This window comes from Alexandromys fortis, unplaced genomic scaffold (genome assembly GCF_014885135.2).
Source record: "Alexandromys fortis isolate MF-2015 unplaced genomic scaffold, M_Fortis_MF-2015_v1.1 scaffold_68, whole genome shotgun sequence".
NCBI classification, from domain to species: domain Eukaryota; kingdom Metazoa; phylum Chordata; class Mammalia; order Rodentia; family Cricetidae; genus Alexandromys; species Alexandromys fortis.
Genome location: NW_026067948.1, coordinates 3,662,898 through 3,685,195, shown reverse-complemented (window position 1 = coordinate 3,685,195; position 22,298 = coordinate 3,662,898). Strand labels below are relative to the sequence as shown.

Below are 22,298 nucleotides of genomic sequence, written 5' to 3'. Positions count from 1 at the left end.
ACATTGTGAGAGACCCAGCGAAGATGCTCGAACAGAAGCCTGCATAGCTTAGTCTAGGATCACATGCGGATCACAACCAACCCTGACACCTACACAGACTTGAATCACACCCGCCAAGCAACGACGGCACCTTATACATCAAACTAAGAACAATGCCTCATGCAGTCTGTATTTGCTCTGTGGCGCTTTATGCTTGGTGCAACTCAAAGCCCGCCCTGCAGAAGGGAATCAAGTGAAAGCAGAATAAACGAGGCGATTTGAAGAGACCCCAGAGAGCAGAGCACTGTAATTGGCAGTGAGCCTGCCATGGGTGGACTCACTGCTGTCAGCCTGTGGGAAATTTCCCCGTAGGTGTGTGTCAGACATGTCAGCCGCTGTCCTCGAAGCTGCCACTGCTCTGGTGGGAGTGGAAGTGCATTGGGCTCATGGGATCAGACACGTAGCCTGCGTCAGAAAAGAAGTTCAGTTGTTACTTCCTGACCTTCTCGCACATCCCCCCGCTTATATTAACCATTGAACCCAGTGTCACACACAGCTGCCAGACAGCCCTTCGTGACTCTGGAACTGAAGACTGGACCAGACTCGCCAGTGCTGCTAAGATTTAAGATGGAGACATGGTGCTGACACCAATGGATGTCCGTGACACACATCTGCCTTGATGACATCGGGTGGTAGTCAGTGTTTTGTATTTACAAGGGAGCAGCACACGCTTCTGGAAGGAAGCCTGTCATGAGGGCAAAGAGCCACAGGTTTTGTGCCAGGCAAACACGTTGTAATCATGGGTCCCTGATTGCTGTCATTGGGATATTCGGCAGCTGAAACCTGTCTGAGCATCAGCACCCTCTTCTGTAAGTGGGAGAAAAGGTAGTTCCTATTGCCAGGCTGCCTTGTGTATCTGAGGACTGGCAGTCACTGCGGAGCAGGAAGTTTCTCCCTTTCCACATTGGTACAGGACTACCCACTACTTCTGCAAAATGGGCGGTTTATCAGTAGCTGCTGGTGGTTTATCAATAGCTGCTGATAGCTTTGCTCCTATCGACATCCCAGTTACCTGAGCCAATGCATTACTTTTCAGCCAGGTAGCCATATGCATTGAGTACACTGATTTTCAAAGGAAAGATCTCTGTAAAAATCTCTTAGAAGGCATACATGCTGTGACAAACTCTTGCAAGGAAATGCTACTGGCATTGGTACTTCTGAGCCTGGGCTCTCTTACTCTCCTCTGTGAGGACTGGCCCAGGTCAGAGTTGAGGGCCCGTGCGTGTGTGTGTGCGCGTGTGTGCATGTATGCACACTCATATGCGAGCACGCGTGAGAGGGCATGTGTGTTGGGAGGTGAGAGGCGTTAAATGAGAGAAAGCCCACTCACATCATTAAATCTTGACTGTCAGTCAGTAAAACGGAACCAACATCCTAGCATGAAAGCATCTCTTTTTTCACTGGGCACAGAGAGAAAGATGTGACACTGTGACACCTGGAGCACGTTTGCCTCTGAGGAATCCGTTACTGTCCTGGCCGATTACTGTCCTGCTGCTGATGGGGGCCATCTGTATGCTAACGTACACCATGAGAACAGAGCCCTTTTCTCGGAGGTTCTCAAGGCAGCTGGAGCTCACTGCATTGTGCCCAAGCAGAGAGATTTCCCTTTGTTTTTTCAAGGCTTTCCAATGACTTGGGTAGCAGTTCTCTGAAGATGAGGTGCATAGATTCCATGATGTAGGGTCTCTAGGTACTAGTATCAGAGAAGCCAGTGCCTTCTTCCTGAAACATACTTCTGGGAACAAATGCTGTGTTCAGTCCTCCAAGCAATCAAAAGAAGTGGCCATGAAGAAATGGCTCATGTTCTAATATTTAGATTAATACAAAGCCTCTCAGACTTAAAGACGTTATAGGATATCATGGCTCTGGTCCTGCTGATGGTAGTTAAAGTAAGATGATATGATATTTCTAGTAGGAAATATTAAATATATCATGCTTCTATAGGAATTCTCAATCTATCCAAACACCCTGATGGTAAAAGATTCTCTATTTTCCTTGGCTTCCAGAGGCCAGCATCAAACTTTTTAAATTAATTATTCCAAAGAACTGTATTAATTCACCATGGAGCAATCCTGTGAGACAGACCCAGACAGCTCTCCTGTGCCTCTGTGCCAGCTGTTTGAGGGGTTGGATGGATTGCTTTAAACCGTGTGGTGCTCAGCTCACAGGGAAGAACTCTTCCTGGGAAGGCAGCCGTGGGAACTTTCCTTTCTGTTCTTCTCCCTGCACACAGTGAGGTGGGCTCAGAGGCCTGGACCCAGGGTAATGACAGCAAAGGGTTTATAATGCCAGGAGAGCCAGAGATTATTTACATGTAGACCTTACATTCTCTTAAGACTTCATTGCACACAAATTCACACACACATCTCTGGAGCCTGTATACACTTCCATACAGACATATGTTCATATACATTTAGGATGTTCTTTAAGATGTACACACACACACACACACACACACACATATGATTCTGCATGTTTGCCTGCACACCAGAGAGGGCATCAGATTGTGAGCGGCTGTATGAATACTGGGAATTGAACTCAGGACCTCTGCAAGAGCAGTCAGTGCTCTTAACCGCTAAGCCATCCCTCCAGCCCCTGGGTATTCTTGCTTATACATACACACATGACCTTGAACTCACATACACTCACACCTAATGTGTACACACTGATGCTCTCACTCATGCACACTCACACCTGCATGCACAGCCATGCTCACACACACTGTGTACACTCACATGCATGCAGAGTCTAGCACACTCTACTACGCTTAAAGATAAACCAAGAGTTAAAAGACGTCAGTATCAGAGTTAGAATTTGTATAGTATTTTTAAATTACCTACGGCTTCTGGTTATCACAGAATACAAAATTTTCTCCGTTAATACCCAAACGAGTGACTGCCACCTCCCTAAGAGTGGCTCCCAGGATGTGCGCCACCTACCGTATTTGTCAATGGCTGAGTATTGGGCGGGGCTGCTTGTTTCCCCCACAGACAGGCCTGGGCTGGAGTGTGTCCCCACACTGGAAGAAGAATGGGACACTGCTTTACACGGGGGTGCAGGACTCAGAAAGTATCATAAAACAGAAGTCAGTCATCCAGCAACCAAGAAATGTAAACAAGATGTCTACATAATTTGGATTTATTCATATATTGTTTGGGTTGAACTCAGATCTGTTGAGTAAGTTAGATCAAGGCATAAGCCTTGTCCTCTTCCTCATAGGTTATAGTTGCCAGCAGTTTAGCCTTGGGTGCACATTCTCTCTGAGCCTCCGTTCATGTATCTGCATAATAAGAGGAGATGTGAATATTTCTATCGTCTTGTTTTAATGGTTGGATATATGTAAACAGAGACTGCTCTTACCTTCCCAGACCAAAATAATCACACAGAAACTATATTAATTACAACACTGCTTGGCCTATTAATTCAGGCTTCTTGTTAACTAACTCTTACATCTTAAATTAACCCATTTCTATGAATCAATGTATTATCACGAGGTTGTGGCCTACTGGCAAGGTTCTAGGATTTGTCTCCTATGGCAGCTACATGGCGTCTGCTTGACTCTGCCTACCTTCTCCCTCTATCTTTTCCAGCCTGGCTATTTTCTGCCCTGCCATTGGCCAAAGCAGCTTTATTCATTAACCAATAAGGGCAACACATATACAGAAGGACATCCTACATCATATGTAAATAAAAACAGTGCTGGAATGTAGAGGAAACCAATATTGCAATCTTTACTTAAAAGCAACTAAGGACATTTATGTTTTAGTAGATCTACACAAATGCAGCACTATTATGAAATGATAATGATGCAGACCTGAGTTAGTGTGTCTGTGAAGCCCTTACCTCTGTCTGCGTCAGTGTGGCACCATCCTCCCAGTTCTCAGTAAAGAAAATAGTGTCTCAGAAATGAGCCTTCAGAGGCCAGGTGTGTCTCATCTAAACTACATCGAGGCCAGGTGTGTCTCATCTACATCCCAAAGCCTGCACACTTACCTGCTCCTCAGAGATGCATGTCCCTCATGGTTCCCAGATCCTCCTCTTTCCCCCAGTTTCCACTTCAGTTTGTTTAAGAGGTGACTTCCTCCCTGGTCCTGATCACTGATCCCCTGTGTTGCTCACTGCACACTCTGCACATCTGCAGGGTTTGCGGCATTCATTTGATCTTTATTGTTCTCAGAGCAGCTTCCCTGGGGAGCCCAGAACCTCCCCCCAACTCCATCCCCGGGTCCATAGCATAACTCTTCATACCATCAGCTCCCCAGTCCCTTCCTTGGCTTTGGTCACTGGCGTCAGAGTCAGCCAGTGCCATCGCCAACATTTCTGGTGTGTACTCCACAGTCTCTCATTGCAAGCAGGGCTAATTTACAAACATCACCATATCCTCCCCTCTCACTCTTCTAGCAAGAAAACCTCTTTCTCCTCAGGACTTCCGCAGTTCTCTTCTAATTGGTCTCTCTGCTTACACTCCTATCTCTGAACGATGCGTTCTGTCCATATTTTCCATAGTGTTCATTTCAAAATATAAAGCAGGTTAAGACAACTGACTGTGGAAGCTTCCCAGTGAAACCCGGGCTCACTTGGGACACAATGCAAATGGTCTTCTGTCTTCACTACCGTCTGCTGTCTCCTCTCCAAAATATTTCCTACTCCTCATTGCACCCCCTCTCCCTGGAGCCCTCCTGCTCTTTACCACCCCTGAGTCTTTGCTTCCCTAACTCGCCCTCAAATACTCCCTCCAGAGCCAGGTCCCAATGCTGAGCACCTGTCTTGCCTTCACCTAACACTGGCTCCTCTGTCGTCCAGACTTCATGTCACTTGTCCCTTTCTGAGCCCCTTCTTCTCTGATGGTTACTTCGAAGTAGCCAGTCTCCTGCTGTGGTCACTCCATTTCATGATGGTCTTATTTATTTTGCAACTTGCTTGTTATCTGCTTATGTATACACTGACAACTATATCTTAAAGCCAAGGACTAGTTTCTTATTCCCTGCTGTGGCCACAGCCCTCATTGCAATCTCAGCCCACATGAGACAATCAACCAACAGTTCTGAAGAACGGAATAAATGAATGAATTCTTAAATGATGCTTGCCACTCCCTCCTTCGTCCACTGAGTGCATCTGTAACAAAACCTTAGCCTGTCCCTGCTTGCCTTGGGCTTTGAAGGTCAGAGGCTGGAGCCCTCTTCTGTTCCTGTATTTGCTTTCTTTTGCATCCGTTGGGTCTTGTATCCACCATTCCTCAACAGCCTCCCCCGTCAACACAAGTTCAGCCACAGAGACTGGTGTTGAATTTTCAAAACATTCCCAAGTATTCTATTCCTCATGGCTCTGCCTTAGCTACTTGCCCCACTTACACGAGTGTGATGACAGGTCATTGCCCTCGACAGAAAGCAGGGCGCACGACTGCTCGGAATGGGAGCTGTATGCTAGACCACTGGAGTTGCATCATGCAACTTTGCTTTCGCTCTATTGCAACAACTGACTGGGGTCTCAGTTATGCATCTCTAAAGTAGGAAAATAACAAGACTCATGTTGGGAGGTTGATTGTGAGTACTGGTTAAAGTCTTTCGGTGCTATGGTGCTAAAAAACACTCAGTAAAAATCACTTGAGTTTAGTATCCATCCAAGTCAGTCAGTTCTGTGGAGACCTCTCGAGACACCCTCCTCCTCCTCCACACCCTTCAGGACACAGCACTATACGCACAGTGCTACTGTGAGTCTGCCCTGGTGTAGAATTGCCTGCAGTAATGTACTATTGAACTCAGTTACATAGAGGAGAAGCAAGATCCTGTTCAATGCTGTACTCTCACCGGGTGTCTTCAGTGGCTCACAATCAAAATGAAAGTGCATTAAATAAAATCAAGAGCTTCAAAACTTTTCCTTCAGAGAAGTCCAAGTTTTTGGTATGTCAGCTCACTCTTAACTGAAGAACTGCATCTCCAGCCTCACCTCCTTAAACTACAGAGAAGGATGATGTTGTAAGGGTGGGGGAATGGTTACAGAGAGGAAAAATTACTGGCTCAAAACATGACTCAGTGTCATCTCAATCAACATTACATAGTAAACAGCCATAATTCTGGTCAACAGACTGTTGATTCATTTTCCAAATGAAATTTCTTCTCTCAGTGTTGGTAGCCTCCCTAGGACTGTACCTCCCTCTAAGCAGTGTGTTCTTGGCAGTTGTCTTGGCAACAAGATGGTAACAGGGAATAAATACTTTATCACCAAAATGGCTATCTGGTTTCCCATGAACAAAAGCCTGTCTCTAGGATGCCCTGGGTGTTCAGTGGCTGAATACAGTTCATGCCTGGGAACTTAACCTTCCCCAGGAGATGCTACACACAATGGCACTGAGCTCCATTCTAGGATGACAGCCAGATGGATGCCAAGCACACCCAGGTCAAACAAAAGAAGAAACTAGACCCTGGTGGATGGACCCATGTACATTCCACTCTCAGCAACAGTTTCACAGATGCACAGAGTTTAGGGCACGTGTCAGGGCTTGGGCTGAAGTAGTGACCACAAGACAAACAAAACAGCAAGGCCCCTCCAGTGAGGCAGCGCCCAGAGCAAATGCCTGCGACCGTGAGCCCCTGGCAGGTAAGGCAAGCACTGGCTTCAGAGTGTTCCGTTGGTTTCTGTTTCTCTCTGTGTTGTTTGTATTTTGAGGCAGGATCTCAGGTAGCCTGTGCTATGATTTACAACGTAGCTGGGGATGGCTTTGAATCTGGACCTTTCTGTCTCCATTTTGCAAGTATCTGAGTGATAGGCATTAGTCACACGTGCAGTTCATAGCGGTTCAGTCATCACTGAAACTAGGCAGCCTTCTTACGCTAAAAGATGACTGTGTCTTTGCATGTATATGTGTATCTATGTTTGTATGACTAGGATATCCTATGTGTATTCTTTGTGAGTATAAGGTAAATTTTTGTCTTATAAAAAAAGAACAAGGTAGATTTAAGACTCTGTGTGTGTGTGCGCATGTGTGTAATATGATGCCATCTGAGCACGCAACAATTTCTCACTTTGGATTAGACAATTCACATACATTCTGCAACTTGCACAGGCTCAGTTCCCGCTGTTGGCTGAAATAAATGTGAAAATGATGTCAATAACAAGAACACTATGCAAAAATTATTATCAACTGAAAAATAAATTGAGATATGTGTAAGGCCCCAGAGCCATGGATAACATACAAGTACCTGAAGATGGAACACATCCCAGCAAGGGCCCACTTCCTCCAGAGCACAGACTATGATGTCTACTGACTCAGGACGTGGGTTAATGGTACCGTAGGCACCGCAGCAGACAGGCAGGACTAAACCCCTGCATTCTGTACTCTTTCAAAATGGCTTAGGTTACTATGGGCCACCAAAGTTGAATAAGAACAGGAAACTACATAGATTTGCTGTATGGTTATGACAGAGAGGAAGAACACACATCTAGAAAACACCTCAGCTAAAACACACATCTGGCTTCCAGCAGAATGTTGGACAGATTTTCTCATGACTTGGCCAGTAGGAAAGGGAGACTTGTCTCAAAGGACATGAGATTCAAGGGAATTGTAGTGCCTGACTATTCAGAGGTAACTTGGTGTCTGTACCATCCCCTGTGGGTGAGCCTCGCGCAGCGTGAATAGGTGAGTCAAAAGTCGGAAAGCAAATTCAGCTGTTCACAAAGGTCCCTAATCATTCCACCCTGGGAATGTGAAAGCCAGAGCTGGAGCAGCTGTTGGGGCCAGGTAGCAAGGGTGTCTCTGGAAGTCACCGAGGGATATCTCTGTTGTTCTGGTCCTTACATGCTCAGAAGGGCTTCGTGCATGATGTGGACTCATAAGAACCTGGCAGAGTAGAGAGTTGAGTATGGTCACAGCTCCCATTTAGTCAGGAGATGTTGATCTTCTTTATCTGTGTGCTCTGACTCTCAGCCAAAGCTGACTGGCTTATTTTCACTCCACACACACACACACACACACACACACACTCACACACTCACACACTCACACACACACACATCACAGTGTACCTGGCTATACACTGAATGTGATGTTTCTAGTTTTTTGTGTATATAGTTCATTTGATCCATGCCATGGGCCTGAAAAGTCTGTCTCCATTTCTGAGGAAGAACCAGACTGCCACCAGGATGAAGGTGAGCACTGTGGGGTTCCACAGAAACCCATCATTGTGTCTGAGGGCCTGGCATATCAGACTGGCTCTGAGGAATGCAGGAAGGCTTCACAGAGGGTTCTATAGATAATTTTGTGTATATTCATGTTGCAGTGATTGAGAGGTGACTGGAGGGACCCCCTAAAACCAACATTAAGATATCTCTTTACCCAGAAATGTGTTTGATGAGCAAGGTCCAAGAAGAAATAAGAGAGTATTGTCTGAACAGACAGCCATCTCTCCTGACAGCTCTCGGTAGTCAGGGGATGAGCCAGTGTCACAGTGAGTCCAAATGGCCCCATTTGGAGCCTTCACAGTAGACAGAGCTCTTGCTCCCAGACCACAACCTGCCAAATGCTTTTGTATCAGAGAATGAATCCTGATTCTGGCTATAGTATCTCTTGAATTCTCAGAATATCTCCTAGAGCCATACTTACTTCTGACCGTATGACATTCCAAAGAGACAGCAAAAAATAAAAATAAAAACAAAACACTTTTTTTTTGTTATTGCCTTCTTCTTTGGGTAATGCCTGTAGCTTTGGGGCTATGGTTGGATGAGTTATGGTAAATGTATACTGTTATTCATGACTTGGATATAATAATGGAATTTAAAAAACAGAGTGAAAGACACAGAACACCTAAGTTCTACCACAGTGACGTTAGAACAACAATCACCTGCGCTTCTCAAGGGCTCTGCTGACTGCACACACTGCTCAGTGCTTAGCTGGGAAGAGTTTGCTGAAAGCCCCCAAGGCATCTGGGAAAGCAGAGACTTTATCTCCACACCAGGAGATGGAGAGTCAGCTCAGATGCTCAGATGACTGGGACCAGCGCTCAGGGTTGGCATGAGGCTGAAGCAGACCTTGAATAAAAGGCCTTCAGAGCTTCAAGCCAGACTTTCCATAGTAAACAGTCTACTTAACTGCAGCACAGACCAAAAATTCCATCACCTGGGAACTCACTGACAGTCATGGGCAAGTACCCTTTGTCCTCACAGAAAATGGAGAATCATCTTCCTTATGTCTTGCTCTGATTGATTTTTCTGAACACCATTCTTTTCCTCTGAGCACACCTATGTACCTGTTTCCTTGCAGATATGTTAAAACATGAGGTACATGCATGTACACACACACATATGCACGTTCACCTATACACCCATACACACATGTATGTACACAATACACACTCGTACACACACATAAATATACGCATACACAAATATACATGTACAGACCCACAAACACAAACACACACACCGATCTTTTAAAATTCAGCATTTATAACTCTCCCACACCCCCCTTGTCTCGGGTAATGTTCAAGGCTGCACACACGAATTCGTGTTCCTGTAAACAGCTCGGGCAACACTGAACAACAACAGGAAAAATCATTACAGGCTGCTGTGATTAAACACTCCAGGCCAAACAGTCTTCTGTTCTAATTGGTCCAATTAGGGTTTATGTAGCTAACAATGCCCTCGGGCTACCTGCATCCTGGAAGAATTGGCCATTTGGACTTCACATAAGACCATGCCATCCAGGGCCTCGCAGCTTTGCAAATGTTTTTTTGTGGTTTATTGGATCTTTTTGCCATCTGTCAAAACCGTGTTCCTATGCGAGGTTATTGGTACAAACTTCCTGGCCAGGGGCACCCCTGTGCACTTTTCCAAGGGGAATACATCCAAGATAGGAGTCACGTCTTTCCCTCGAAAGGAAGCCCGCTCAGATAACTTCTAGCCCAGTTTTAGTTGGTTGACACCAATCTGAAAAACCAATTTGAAGAAAAGGCAGAGAAACGGCAGCTTGAGTTGCTAATAAAGGTGTTTACCCTGAAATCAGTGCTCGCCATGGAAAAGGCTGTGAGGGGCTGGCTGAACCTTTTGGCATTTAGCTGGAAACAAACAGTTCTATTTAAAGAGGATATGCCATAAGGGATAAATGCCTTGCTCTGCTCTGCCGTGTCTTTTCATGCAGCCCATATTTCCTCCTGAGCAAAGGGTAAGACAGCATTTCTATCAGAATTGCAAACACCTTGGCCTAACTTAGAAACAGTCTAATTATACTTTTATTTGTTAATTTATCCATTAACTTCAACATTACTTATTTATTCAAGACTTTATCCTGGCTGTTGTTTCAAAGCATTGCTTTGTGTTTGCCAATATTCTGTATTTGAGAATGTCCTAAATTAAAACAAATTTATTGCTGCCATTATATAAAATGGACAGTCGCCTAGGTATTTATGGAACCAAATCATCAGCGCAAAATCTCTCCTGCAGGAAAATCAAACCCATCAATTTTCTTTCGGGGCGGGGGGCGGGGGGGGGGAATAGCCCCAGTCTAGAAAGGCTTGGCGACCAACCAGGCCAGGGCTCTGCTTGAGCCATTAGGCAACTGTCCAAGGTCCCACTCAGCTCCCCTGTTTTTAAAGAAAAAGTAATTAGCCAAAGAAATATGAATAAGGAGAGAGCTCCAAAGATGCGATCAATCCTTGACAGCGACCGAATCACCAATACGCTCAGCAGTGACGGCGCTCGCCAGCTCTCAGTTCACCTCCAAACTCTATCTGGTGTCTGTGAGTTAGATGACAAGCACAGGCATGGCCAGGGCAGGCTTCGGCTGCTAAACAGGAGAAGCGTCTTGGAAATTTAGCAAAAGCCTCCCCCTGCCCTGCACTCACTACCGTCATTAGAATAAAAGGGAAAATTATACTTTATACCTCAAAGATCTCGGTAGCACAGCAATCAAGAGCCAACTCCTCTCGGACCTGTTTTTCCAGCACTTAATTTTACCAAGAAGGAAACTGAGGTCTTGAGAGGTGAAGTGAACTCTCCATATTCCTCCAGATTTGGATATCAATAGTATAGCGAAGTCAGGTATAGGACCTGTGATGCCCAAGTCCTAACCCTCAGTGGTGGGTTTGAGTCTTAATTAGAAAAGGAAAACTGACATTGTTGAACTGGGCCAAGCACACTGCTGGCTGCATTAAAGACAGCAGTAAAGTGACCTCACAATCCACTTCACGTGGAGGAAACTGAGTCTGAGTGTGAGTAACTGATGCTCAGCCAGATAACATCCAAATCTCTTGTTATCTCTGCTTCTTCCTTCTGATTCTCTCTCTTTCTCTCCCTCCATCTCCTCTTCCTTTCCTTCCTCCACCCTTCACTCCCTCTCGTCTTCTCTCTCCGTGGTTAACACCAAGCAACGCACAATGCTGGGGCTGAGCCACTTCCTGCAGACACAGACTTGCCTGTGTTGGACGTGGCCTGTGACAGCTGGGGAGGGAAATGTGGACATAGCCAGCCAAACTCCAGCACAGGGGAGGTACCCTAAATTGTGCCCTGCCTGCCAAGATGGAAAGGAGAGAGGGTTTGGGATGGGGACGCACAGTCAGCTGAGGAAAGGGCTAGGCAGGCGTGTATGGAAAGGCGTAGGTGTTCTATTTAGAGTGAATGATGTTATGCCCTCTCAAGTACAAGGAAAGGCTGCAGCTGCAGTTTGCTGGTTTTTCTTCCCCTGAACAATGTCAACTGTAAGTTGCCAATCAGATAGCCATCAACAACCAAGGATTTAAGTGTGCCACATTGGTCCTTTATACAGGTTCTAGACTGTGTTCTCAGCCCACACCCATGTTTTGCTGCTTATCTTGATAATGGTCCTCCTCGTAAAAAAAAAATCTGACTTGATTTACACATTGCATTTAGGTGTCGGTTTTCTTTCATCGCTCTCGCTCTGGAACCATTTCTCAGTCCTAGTCTGACACTTGCTCTTTCTCTAAGCTCTTGTTTCTTTTCAGTGGTAGAATTTTGAAGGCAGGTTCCTGGTGTTGACTCCACATGGGTGAAGGGATGGGTTTCTGAGTGTCTTCTTGGCAGGCGATTCTAGCAGACAGTGAGAGTGAGCACACGTATGTGAAGGTGTTTGGAATGTGTCCCTTTTGCCAGGTCATAGTTGACATCTCCACTTCTACCTGTATCTAACAGCCCACCATCCTTTCCTGTTTTCTTCCTTCCCACACTTCTCCTTTCTTTCCCAAGAAGAAACCCGTCTGCCAATTATGTAGGTTGATCGCTGCTCCTGAGTACATGCCCCTCCTCTTCCTCGGCACACCATGCAGGAGTTTGCACCATGGCACTACCTTTCCTCACCTGGGCTCTGGTACCCCACACGCATGTAGATGCTTTCCTTATTCTCATGATCCAGTATCCACTGGCCTCCCCTGACCTCGGTGGTTCCCTCCCCACTATCCTTAGACCCCCAAAACTTAGCGAGACCCCAGCACTGCAATGCCATTTTCATTGCCTGCAAGCCAGCTCTTTGCGTCTGCATTCACAGATGCCCTCTTTGCCACACTCTTGCTCAAAACTTCACACATGGTATGCAGATGCTCTTCTCATGCCTCGTGGGCCCACCACTGTCCATCCTGCATGCCTATCCTGACCCCTTTTTGGGCTCCGACCTTGTGTGTGGCTACCGCTCCCACTGCCCTTCTCACAGATGTTCTGCCCACTGTTGGGCTCTGACTTCCACGTCAGCTTTCTCTCCCATAGAGCATCCTTGCTCGCCACCCTTGGGATCCAGCACCATGAAGGAGAAACCCCAGTGTCCTACGGGAACTGTCCTATGTGGACACCACCTCTGATACCATTCTTATTGTCCCTACAATCTTCTTAGACTGTCACCTTCCTCCTTTGCTATTGAGGAAGCTGACTTGCCTCATTTCTGGATCAATTCCATCTGCACTTGCTGTTCCTTTAAACTGCTCCCACCCATTGTGGCAAACAACACTATCTCCATGAAAGAAGCACGTTGCTCATCTTTCATTGCGTCGCTTCTCATGAAACAGAAATGTTGAGGGTTAAAGTGTGGGTGACCCTGGAGAGAGAAGAGAGACACGTGGCTGCTGCGCATAACTTAAGTGTTTATATTAGACGTGAACAGATCCCATCCTCACGCGACTCTCGCTGCAAACCTTCGACGAGAGTGTGGTTTTTGTCCTTAGCCTTGGGCTGCTTTTATTGTTACTCTAACAGAAGACCCGATGTGAGCAGCGATGGGGGGAAGGGTTTATTGCATCTCATGGATTGAGGGTGCCGTCTGTCATGCAAAGGTGACAGGAAAGTCGCTCTCAGTGCGGCAGTGTGAATTAAGATGTCTTGATTATATCTGGGTAGATTATCAAATAAATAAAAGAAAATCCTGGTTCTCACACATTGTTTTTTTTAATTCCATGTAGGATCTTAGCCCGTGGAACGGTGCCACGCCCACCATCTGGATGTGTTTTCCCTACTCAGTTAAAAAATCTTTCTGAAAATGATCTCAGACAGACACAGTCAAGGTGACATGTCCAGTTAAGCTGGCAATGAGCATAAGCCACTACAGCTCTACCCATGAGAAAGCTGATCTTTAGAGACCCCAACTAATTTTCCTGGACCTCACAGCTTACGACTGATAGAACTTGAACTCAGGCCTATCTGAGCCCGAGCTGTCAACCATTTCTTTAGACTATGGATGGTTATATAAATTAAAAATAATAAAACCAATTTTGTCAATGGAATATAAAATCAGCACGTAGCAAGGCACGCACCGAGTGGCTGTCTCTTCCCCTTCTGGGTGGAGGGAAGTTAAAAGCACATCTTTGTTGAGTTTAGATCTCTGGTTTCCTCTGTGTAAATTCTGATCTCTGCAAGAAATTTCATGTTCTTTTGTTCTTTATGACAGGCCAGTCCTAATGCAAAGGGTTTGAAACTCCCTAAACTCTTTGAACAAGTGGAACATTGATCTTCACAAATCATCTGAAACACCCTAAGGGAGGTTAAAAATTACAAGCAATGTGTGTTTTTGTTTTTGTTTTAAGTGGATGTACACCAAACCACAGGGACCGGTTGCCTTGCTGCACACTACCGACGCTCTCCTCCCTCCTCTGCGCATTCTCTATTGTCAGATCTCGCTTCACAGAGTGGCCTGGCATTGCCAGGGTGCCCTGCCACCCTGGTGCTCTCCTGCAAGTCATACAGGGCTGATGACCCCTCTAGTATGATACGCCATGACATCTCTTGGAATCCTGGGTGATCCAGGGCTTGACACTCCCTGCAGATCCCACCGCTGCCCTAGCCATCTGGTACACAGTGTTGGGTGGCCTCTGCTCAGTTAGATCTTGATGGCTGCTTTCATACCGCTGTGTACAGAGCCCTGATAGGTGGCACACCAGAAAGACTACACCTTTAGAGCAGAGGCTGCTGTTTGTTAGGTATTCATGCATCCTTGGCATTTTGGGTCTGGCACAGAGCTCACATGTTTACAAAGTGACATCGGTTATCAGTACCCCCAAGGAAGTGGGCACTACCTTAGTGGGATTTTCTTTTTTAGCCATTACACTCAGGCACACACAGTTCAGTCACGGAGACAAGCACCTCTTGCATTATTGAACCACATGGGAAAAGGCAGATTCCACTGCACAATTCTTTAAGACAAAACACCCTCAGGATGCATCTGTACTGTGGAAGAGGAAGTCATGAATCTCTTACTGCTGATATCCCCCAGCCACCTCTCAGGAAGTGTACCTCTCACTGTCTCTTAATGTGAGACCCAGATCTGAAAGGAAGTGGTATCTAGGGACTTGGTAATCGGAGCTATGGCACGTTCCCATAGGAACGCTAGGCCCTCACTTCCTTTATTTATGCAGGCTTACAGCAGCTGCCGCCTTTGGATTCTGGCTCCAGGAAGCGAAGGCAGCAGATCCGAGTGCAGAACCTCCCTGACTGTCTCTCTTTGAAGCCCTCGAGTCCTCAGCCTCCTATTTGTGCTTGGCCCTGATTCATCATGGGTCTGAATGCTTCACCTGCTCTATCAAGTTTCCAATAGAGCCTAAAACGGATTTCATAAAAAAAGGAACAAACACTGGCCAGCCAATCTCACAGCATGGCAACTTTGCAAAGAGAGAAGGCCAGGGAATGGGGCTGATGGTAATTATTTCCTGCCTTCCATCACTGGAGGATATTAATATACATATGTCCCTCATTTTATTTATTTATTTTTTTTTTGTTCTACCAGGGCATCAGCCACCTGCTTGGAAGATTAACAACGGCTGGATGCAGACCCAGAATCATTGGGCTTTGGAGAAGTTATTATTCATTGCAGGAATGACCTTATGAATAGACTAGCATGGTTTTTAAAGAAATCCTGACTTATTCTCTGAGATCAGAGCGCTTCACATTTAAACAGAATAGAGCTAAAGACGCGCACTCACTCGCTAGCTGCCTGTTCCTTCAGCAGGGCCTCTGGTCTTTTATTATAAAGCTCATCATGCTTTGCTGGAATAGTCTGCTTACACTGTGAGGACCGATACTAGGTCTACACTGTCGATCCCTTGGCCTGAAAACCACTGGGGCTTTAGCGGTCACTTTTTAGATGAAAGAAGGGGGAAGGGAAGCAGAGAAGGGGTTATAGAAATGGAAGCACTTGGGAGCTGCGGGGATGGCTCAGTTGGTAAAAGTTTGCCTCTGCAAACATGAGCACCTGAGTTTCCTCCTCAGAACTGGGCATGATGCACACCTGCCATCCCCAGCACCCTGAAGGTATAAGCAAGAGGATCAGAAGTTCAGAGTAACCCTTGGTTATGTAGGAAGTTTGAGAACAGTCTGGGCTATGTGCAACTAAAGATCAATCAATCAAACAAACCAAACACTAGCCTGTAAATACAGGGAGGGAGTGGAGGGGAAGGTGCAAACAGCATGGATGGAAATACATGAGATGTAGAGACGCTGGCAAGTCTATACCAATGCTTAATGATTCTTCTGGCCACACAACCACAAATCAGACTGCTGTGCTTGATAGGTCCTTTGGAGTCATGTGACCAGTTCATTCCTCCTGCTCCTTTGAGTCAATGTTCCCCAAGGGACAATGTCATTCTAGCTGGGCACCACTAGGTGGGTTGTCTCCCCTTAGCCCCTGAACCCATCTTCTAAATCCAGCACTGGAAATAAACCAGCTCCTGCACAGAAATTAATGCACAGTGTTGTTTTGGGCACTGGTGCTCAGGGAGGATTTCTCGATTGTCGACTTCAAACCCCACCCCCATGAGTAGGCTGTAAGTGCAGTTTCCACTTCCTTCACCCTGCCAGGCCCTAAACATGGGCAGTAGACCCAGTACTCTGTGCCTCAAGAGATCATCAGGTGAGACCAAATCCTTCTCATGTTGACAACTATTAGTTTTGCCATAGACCTTGACCTCAGGATTTAGATAGCTGAACTTAAAAACCCTTCTCGACTCACAGCCTAGTCTCAGGTCCTCTTCTTGTACCCTGGCGATATTCCTTACATGGCTCACTTTTAGACCTCAGCTTCTTTATCAGGTGGTAAGTGAGACTGGTTCACATTGCCACTGGAAACTGAACAGAGCCCATCGGGCAGAGTGGTTGACCACAGCACCTACATTTATGGAACCTTACTCTATGCACACTGTGGTATTTCTCCTTACCAGCCCTGTACTGATACACAAGCCTGTTCTTGCAGTTGGATCTGCAGACCAACTTCCCATTTCCTGGGAAGGCCTTACGCCCCTGACATTGTGCATTGTGAACCTGTGGGCTCAAGTTTTTGAGGTGTGTCAGTGAGGAGTGGATGCAGGAAAGTCCTTGACAGTAATTATGCATCTTGGGGAAGAAGCTCTGTGTGAACTGGATGGGGTGAAAATTCTAATGAAAGTTAATGAGGCATTAACTTACTCTCTGACCTGAGAAAATAGGATAATTCAGTTCTTTTATTCCCATCTGTAAAATGGGATTAATGTTATTAACCTCCTTTAAAAGAATTACACCTGTAGATAGAAGACACATTAAAAATTACCCACAGTATGGAAAAGGATTCCCATTACAGATAATGAGTAACACCTGCCAAATGAGGGGCAGAAGGGGGAGCAGGCTATTAATAATCTCTACCATCAGAGCTGAGATAGTGATCTTTTTGTTTGGTTTAGAATGGCTATAGTGTTTCTGTGCTGTTCCCCTCATGGGAACCTAATGCAGCCAATACTGTCTCCTACAGTTCTGTTGAATTTGGATAGAGGTTCCCCCAAAATGGCATCTGTTATAGAGTTAAATGTTAGCAATTTTATTTTGGAGAATTAACAATATGGCCACTTCATCTCTGTAGAACACAGTGACCCTGAATAGTTCTATAAGTAAGTTGCCTTAACTGGTCAGGGGAAGACTGACTATATTGATTTATAGACTCATGGGTAGCGGGGGAGTGTAGTGATTGAAGCACTGGTCCATACTCCCCATCATTACTAATTACTCTTTACTACCCAAGCTGCATACAGATTTTTTTAATACTGTCCTAAAAACAACACACACCCTTTCTGGTTTTAGACAGACTGGATAACTCCAACTTACACCTAGGGTCTATTTCCTAATCCTAACTCTCCCGATCTGGTTTCCAAACTCAGCCGTAGAGTGCTTGTCTAGTATGCTCAGAGCGCTGGATGTGTTCTTTGCCACTGGGAACTGGGGAGAGAGAGGGAGATAAAGAGAGAGAGAGAGAGAGAGAGAGAGAGAGAGAGAGAGAGAGAGAGAGAAGAAAGACACAGATACACACATACATGCAGGTAGATGGATAGATAGATGATAGATGATAGATGTGATAGATAGATAGATAGATAGATAGATAGATAGATAGATAGATAGATAGAACAGGTCTCTGCCACGTAGCTGAGAACATTTACCAAGAGTATGTGTAACATTTAGTAGTCTTAAGTTCTACTTAGCATTTCCATTTTTGATGACCGATGGGCAGCAGAGAGAAGGGTTTTAACTCTATTAGAGTGAGCCGTTCTGCTCACGCTCCTCCTATGTTCCAATTCACCCCTGCAATAGCGAGCAGCCCACAAGGGCCATACATGCCCAGCAGCTGCTTGAAGGTGCCATGGGGTCGGTCCCTTCAGTGTGTCAGCTTGTGCACCTTTGACAAATACAGAGTTAGGCAGGGAAATATTCTAATACATCTGACCCTGGCATGCTGGTCAGACTGCATTTATGAGCTGGTATCTCATTCTTTGGTGGCAAAAATAAACAAGGACTTAAATGATCTGGCTGTAACGCTCTGTAAAATCCGCATTCCTGCACTCGACTCCATGATTCATGCAGAAAGCTGCTCTTTCGGTGTGTCTGGGTGGATCTGCCTGTGCAAATGTCCAGAAACCTTTGAGAAAACCGAGGAAGCATGGTTATCATTAACTGCCTGACAGTCTTTCCCCGGGAGAGCGGGCAGGCACTGCCGCACCAAGATAACTTTATTTAATTAGTTACTGGAAGATTATTTATTCGCTTCGTGAAACAATGGGCTGTCAGCAGCGGATTCTCTCAGCTCCTACAGATGTGTCTGTGGCTTCTGAAGTCTTTACACAGATGCGTTTGAAATATGCTTTCAAGGTGTCCTTTATGTGAGCATTTGACAGGATAATAGAATTAGATTTGCTGAATTTCACCAAACTCTGAAGTAATATGTCACCAGCTTCGCTTACTTTTCAAAAAATATTTCTCTCTGGTAATGCTCATCAATCTAGCTCTTCACACCCTAAATGCGAGACTCTGAGACAAAAAGGATGACTCCATCAGTTAAGCAGCCGACAGGAAGTTAAATAGCGAGCCGTCCTGTGTGTGGTAACAACTGCTCTGTATAAAAGAGGCCTTGCTTAGATTCAGGCGAGAGGAGAGGAGAGGAGAGGAGAGGAGAGGAGAGGAGAGGAGAGGAGAGGAGAGGAGAGGAGAGGAGAGAGAGAGGAGAGGAGAGGAGAGGAGAGGAGAGAGAGAGGAGAGGAGAGGAGAGGAGAGGAGAGAAGGGGTACAGAAAGCATGGTTCTTCACGCGGGTGGAGAATGGTTAGGAAGGTCTTGTTGCACAAACGCGGAGAAGAATGTCCTTTGACTTTCAGCAATGGCCAATGCTCCTGTCTCCACTTTTCCAGGAGCCGCTCTGATCAGGATAGTTATTTCACCGGATTAAAGAGAGAAGTGATGTGGCCTCAGTTTATTTCTGATTCTTAGGGTAACTGCACAACAAGTGTTGGCTGAGTGAGCAAACCAGAAACCTTTGTATTTGCGATTAACCAGCTTCTCCTCCCAGCACCTCTGCTGTGATCTCAGGCCTGTCAGGGGAGCTTGTCAGTGCGTACAGAGTAAGCACAGCGTTCTGTGGATTCCAACACCAGAACTCTTTGATAAAGGATTTGTTAAGAGTCCAAAAGCCTAGCATCAGCCTTAACGTGTCAACTGCGATTGCTTCATGTGTCATGAGGGGCTTTCAGTGCAGTGGCAAAATGCATCATGGATTCCTGTGATAAGAAATTTACCTGGAGGAGAGTCAGAGAAGCCAGTGCAAGGAACTCACTACCACTCTCTCCCCTCCCCCAGTCAGGAACATATTAGTGGGGAGTTCTCCTGGGGCCGGGCATGCTGCAAGGAGCACACACCTTGCTGGAGAACATGTAGGGAGATGTTTGTACACAGGCTGCTTTGTGAGCAGCAGGAGCCAGTTTCTATGTTCAGTGAGCCCTGGATGAGAAGGTGCCACCTGACAGGTACTATCCTTGGCACAAAAGGATGGGACTGCTTGGGTGGAGATGCCGTGAGGGCAAAAGCACCATATGACTGAGGTGCTGAGCAGTGATTTCAGTAGGTCCTAGATTCACCAAGCACATTCATTATGGAAATCAGCAAATGATAGGCTGTAAAAATCGGCTAAGTTATTTCCTTTTTTTTTTTTAAAGGTGGCTGGATCTTTTGTTTCTTTTCCCTTGGTATTTAAAGAGGGATGTTTGTTAACAGCTGGCTTTCTCAATGCAATAGAGGTGATGGGCCAAGTCACTTGGCTTGCACAATTCTGGAGACAATGCTGTGTTCAAGGTGCGCATCAGCTCTACTTGAGTTACTGCTATGCCATCTGCACTGCCTTGTTCCCATCCACCGGTAACTTATGACAGCCAGTGCTAACATAGCTGCTGGACCCAGGGCTCTGAGTCATGCTACAGAGCAGTTTCAATGATGACCCCCACCTGCTGTATCTGGGCCACATTCACATGGGTACCTGTTCCTTGCCTGGGTGGACTGAGATCTTAGTGGCCAGCAGTGAAACTGTGCATAAGCAGCAGCTCTCCTCCTTTCCTTCGTCCAGGGATGCAAAGCAGCATGGTCTCCTCTTGTTTCTACCTCTGCTCATGTTCAATCCCCGTCCACAGTTTCTGCCCTAACTCTACCAACTCTATAGCCCTCCAGTCCCCTCACATGGCTTCCTCTCTCTGTGACTTTGCCCCAATGCTCCTGCCTCTCTTGCTAATTCTCCCTAACCCTTTCTAGGCCATCATGAGATCATACCCTTGCTTCAGCATGTTGCTTCTCTGACACCTCAGTAAACCATGAGTCTCTCCAGAGCTGGAATGATGGCTCATGTACCATTGTCTTCCCAGCGTCTGCGGAAGAATATAACATTTAGCAGGCACTCGGAAGCATGATAAACACCAATGCTAATGTATCAGTGTAGCAGTCTTACAGAGGGCAATGGAATCAAGCAAGAACAATAGGGGACCACACAGGTATGGTTGGTGTTTTCTCATCTGTAAGTAATAATAATGATGATCTAATTATTTCAATGAAGAAAATATAGTCAATAAAGGAGGATATATGATAGGTATATATGTAGATTTTTCAAGAGATTACAAAAACCCAGCCCATCCAAACACCAGGGTGTCTGGCAGATAATGCTGTGAATTTCGAAGGAACTCAGCATGTATTTGTGATAAGTGATTAAAATCCATTCACTTTCCAATTCTAGCTGTATTTAAATTGTAGACAATGTTCTAGACAGTTGTCTTTTTCCTTGAGGTAGCGATGTCTCTTTATTTATTTATGTATTTATTTAACTAAATGTATACAAATGGATCTCATTAGCTTTGAACAAATTGCAACAAAGGGGTTGGCTTGTGTCTTAGAAATGGCTCAGTGGGTAAAGGCATTTATCATAAGCCGGATGTAGTCTAATCTGATGTGGTGTAGGGAGAGGACCAACACCACAAGCTGTGCTCTGACTTCTTCACGCACACTCTGGTGCTCACACATGCATACACCACACTCATACACATACATATAGATACATATACAAACAGGCACACATATGCACGTACGTACATGCAAACACACACTCCACACACACACATGCACATATATGCTAAATGCATGCAGATTTTAGAAAGAAAGGTGTTAGCCCAGCTTACTAGTCAGTAATGGGCTCAAAGGAATGCTGTAATGTTTCAAATATGTTTTTATCCATGTTTTAAAATGTAAAGTATGCCTTAATTTATTAATTTCCCTTAATAATTATGTATACCTGTTAAACCTTTGTTAATCTCAGACTCACTCATGCCTTACAAAGGAAAATAGCCATGCTGATGCAGAAACAACAGGAAATTTTCATCAACCTGAAACTCAGTTGGCGGTTGCTACCTGCTAGCCGCACACATTCTACCCTGTAATGTGTGATGGGGAAACCTAGCAACAGACATCATTTCTACTTGTTTCATATTCCTCTCATTTATTTTGCTATCTGTTAGCTGAGTTGGAAAAGAGTCATTTTTCCATGAATAATAAAGGGGACTTTGGAATCCGATAGAAGAGACCCATTTGACCCATTTGCTTGAAATCAGTATATTTAGGTGGCTTCTCTTTGAGCATCTGACATCTTTTCCATCTTTGTATTGCCTTTCAGTGGGTACACCCGCAGAAATTAAGTATGCGCCACAGCCCTTCAGTGTTTTCTCTCCTGTCATGTGCTGTATCAGTTGGCCTTACAGACACATGTCACATGGATGTGCTGAAGGGAATTCAGCTAGAAACATCCTCTACTAAGAAGGCAGAGGATGGTTTCCAACACAGGTACTCCTGGAATTGGGACTCCTGAGTGGGGGAAGTGAGTTACAGGGAGAGAGGAAGGTGGGGTGCATCCTAAATACATTAGAGACTGGACTGGCGCACCTCCATTTTTAATGCACATTGACATTCCACATGGCAAATACTTGTTAAGGTGGTGGCTGGAACCAGCTAAGTCTTTCCACT

The 22,298-nt window shown here is 45.5% G+C and overlaps 1 protein-coding gene across 1 annotated transcript in view; it reads right to left on the bottom strand.

The window, feature by feature from the left end:
* Positions 1 to 367: 367 nt before the first annotated feature.
* Tnni3k (TNNI3 interacting kinase) overlaps positions 368 to 22,298 on the bottom strand; it is a 210,929-nt gene continuing 188,998 nt past the window's right edge. Inside the window, exons 24-25 of the mRNA XM_050149480.1 lie at positions 2,979 to 3,058; positions 368 to 444 (exon numbers count right to left, since the gene is read on the bottom strand). Of these exons, the coding sequence (XP_050005437.1) occupies positions 368 to 444; positions 2,979 to 3,058 (157 nt within the window). The remainder of the gene's footprint in view (positions 445 to 2,978; positions 3,059 to 22,298) is intronic.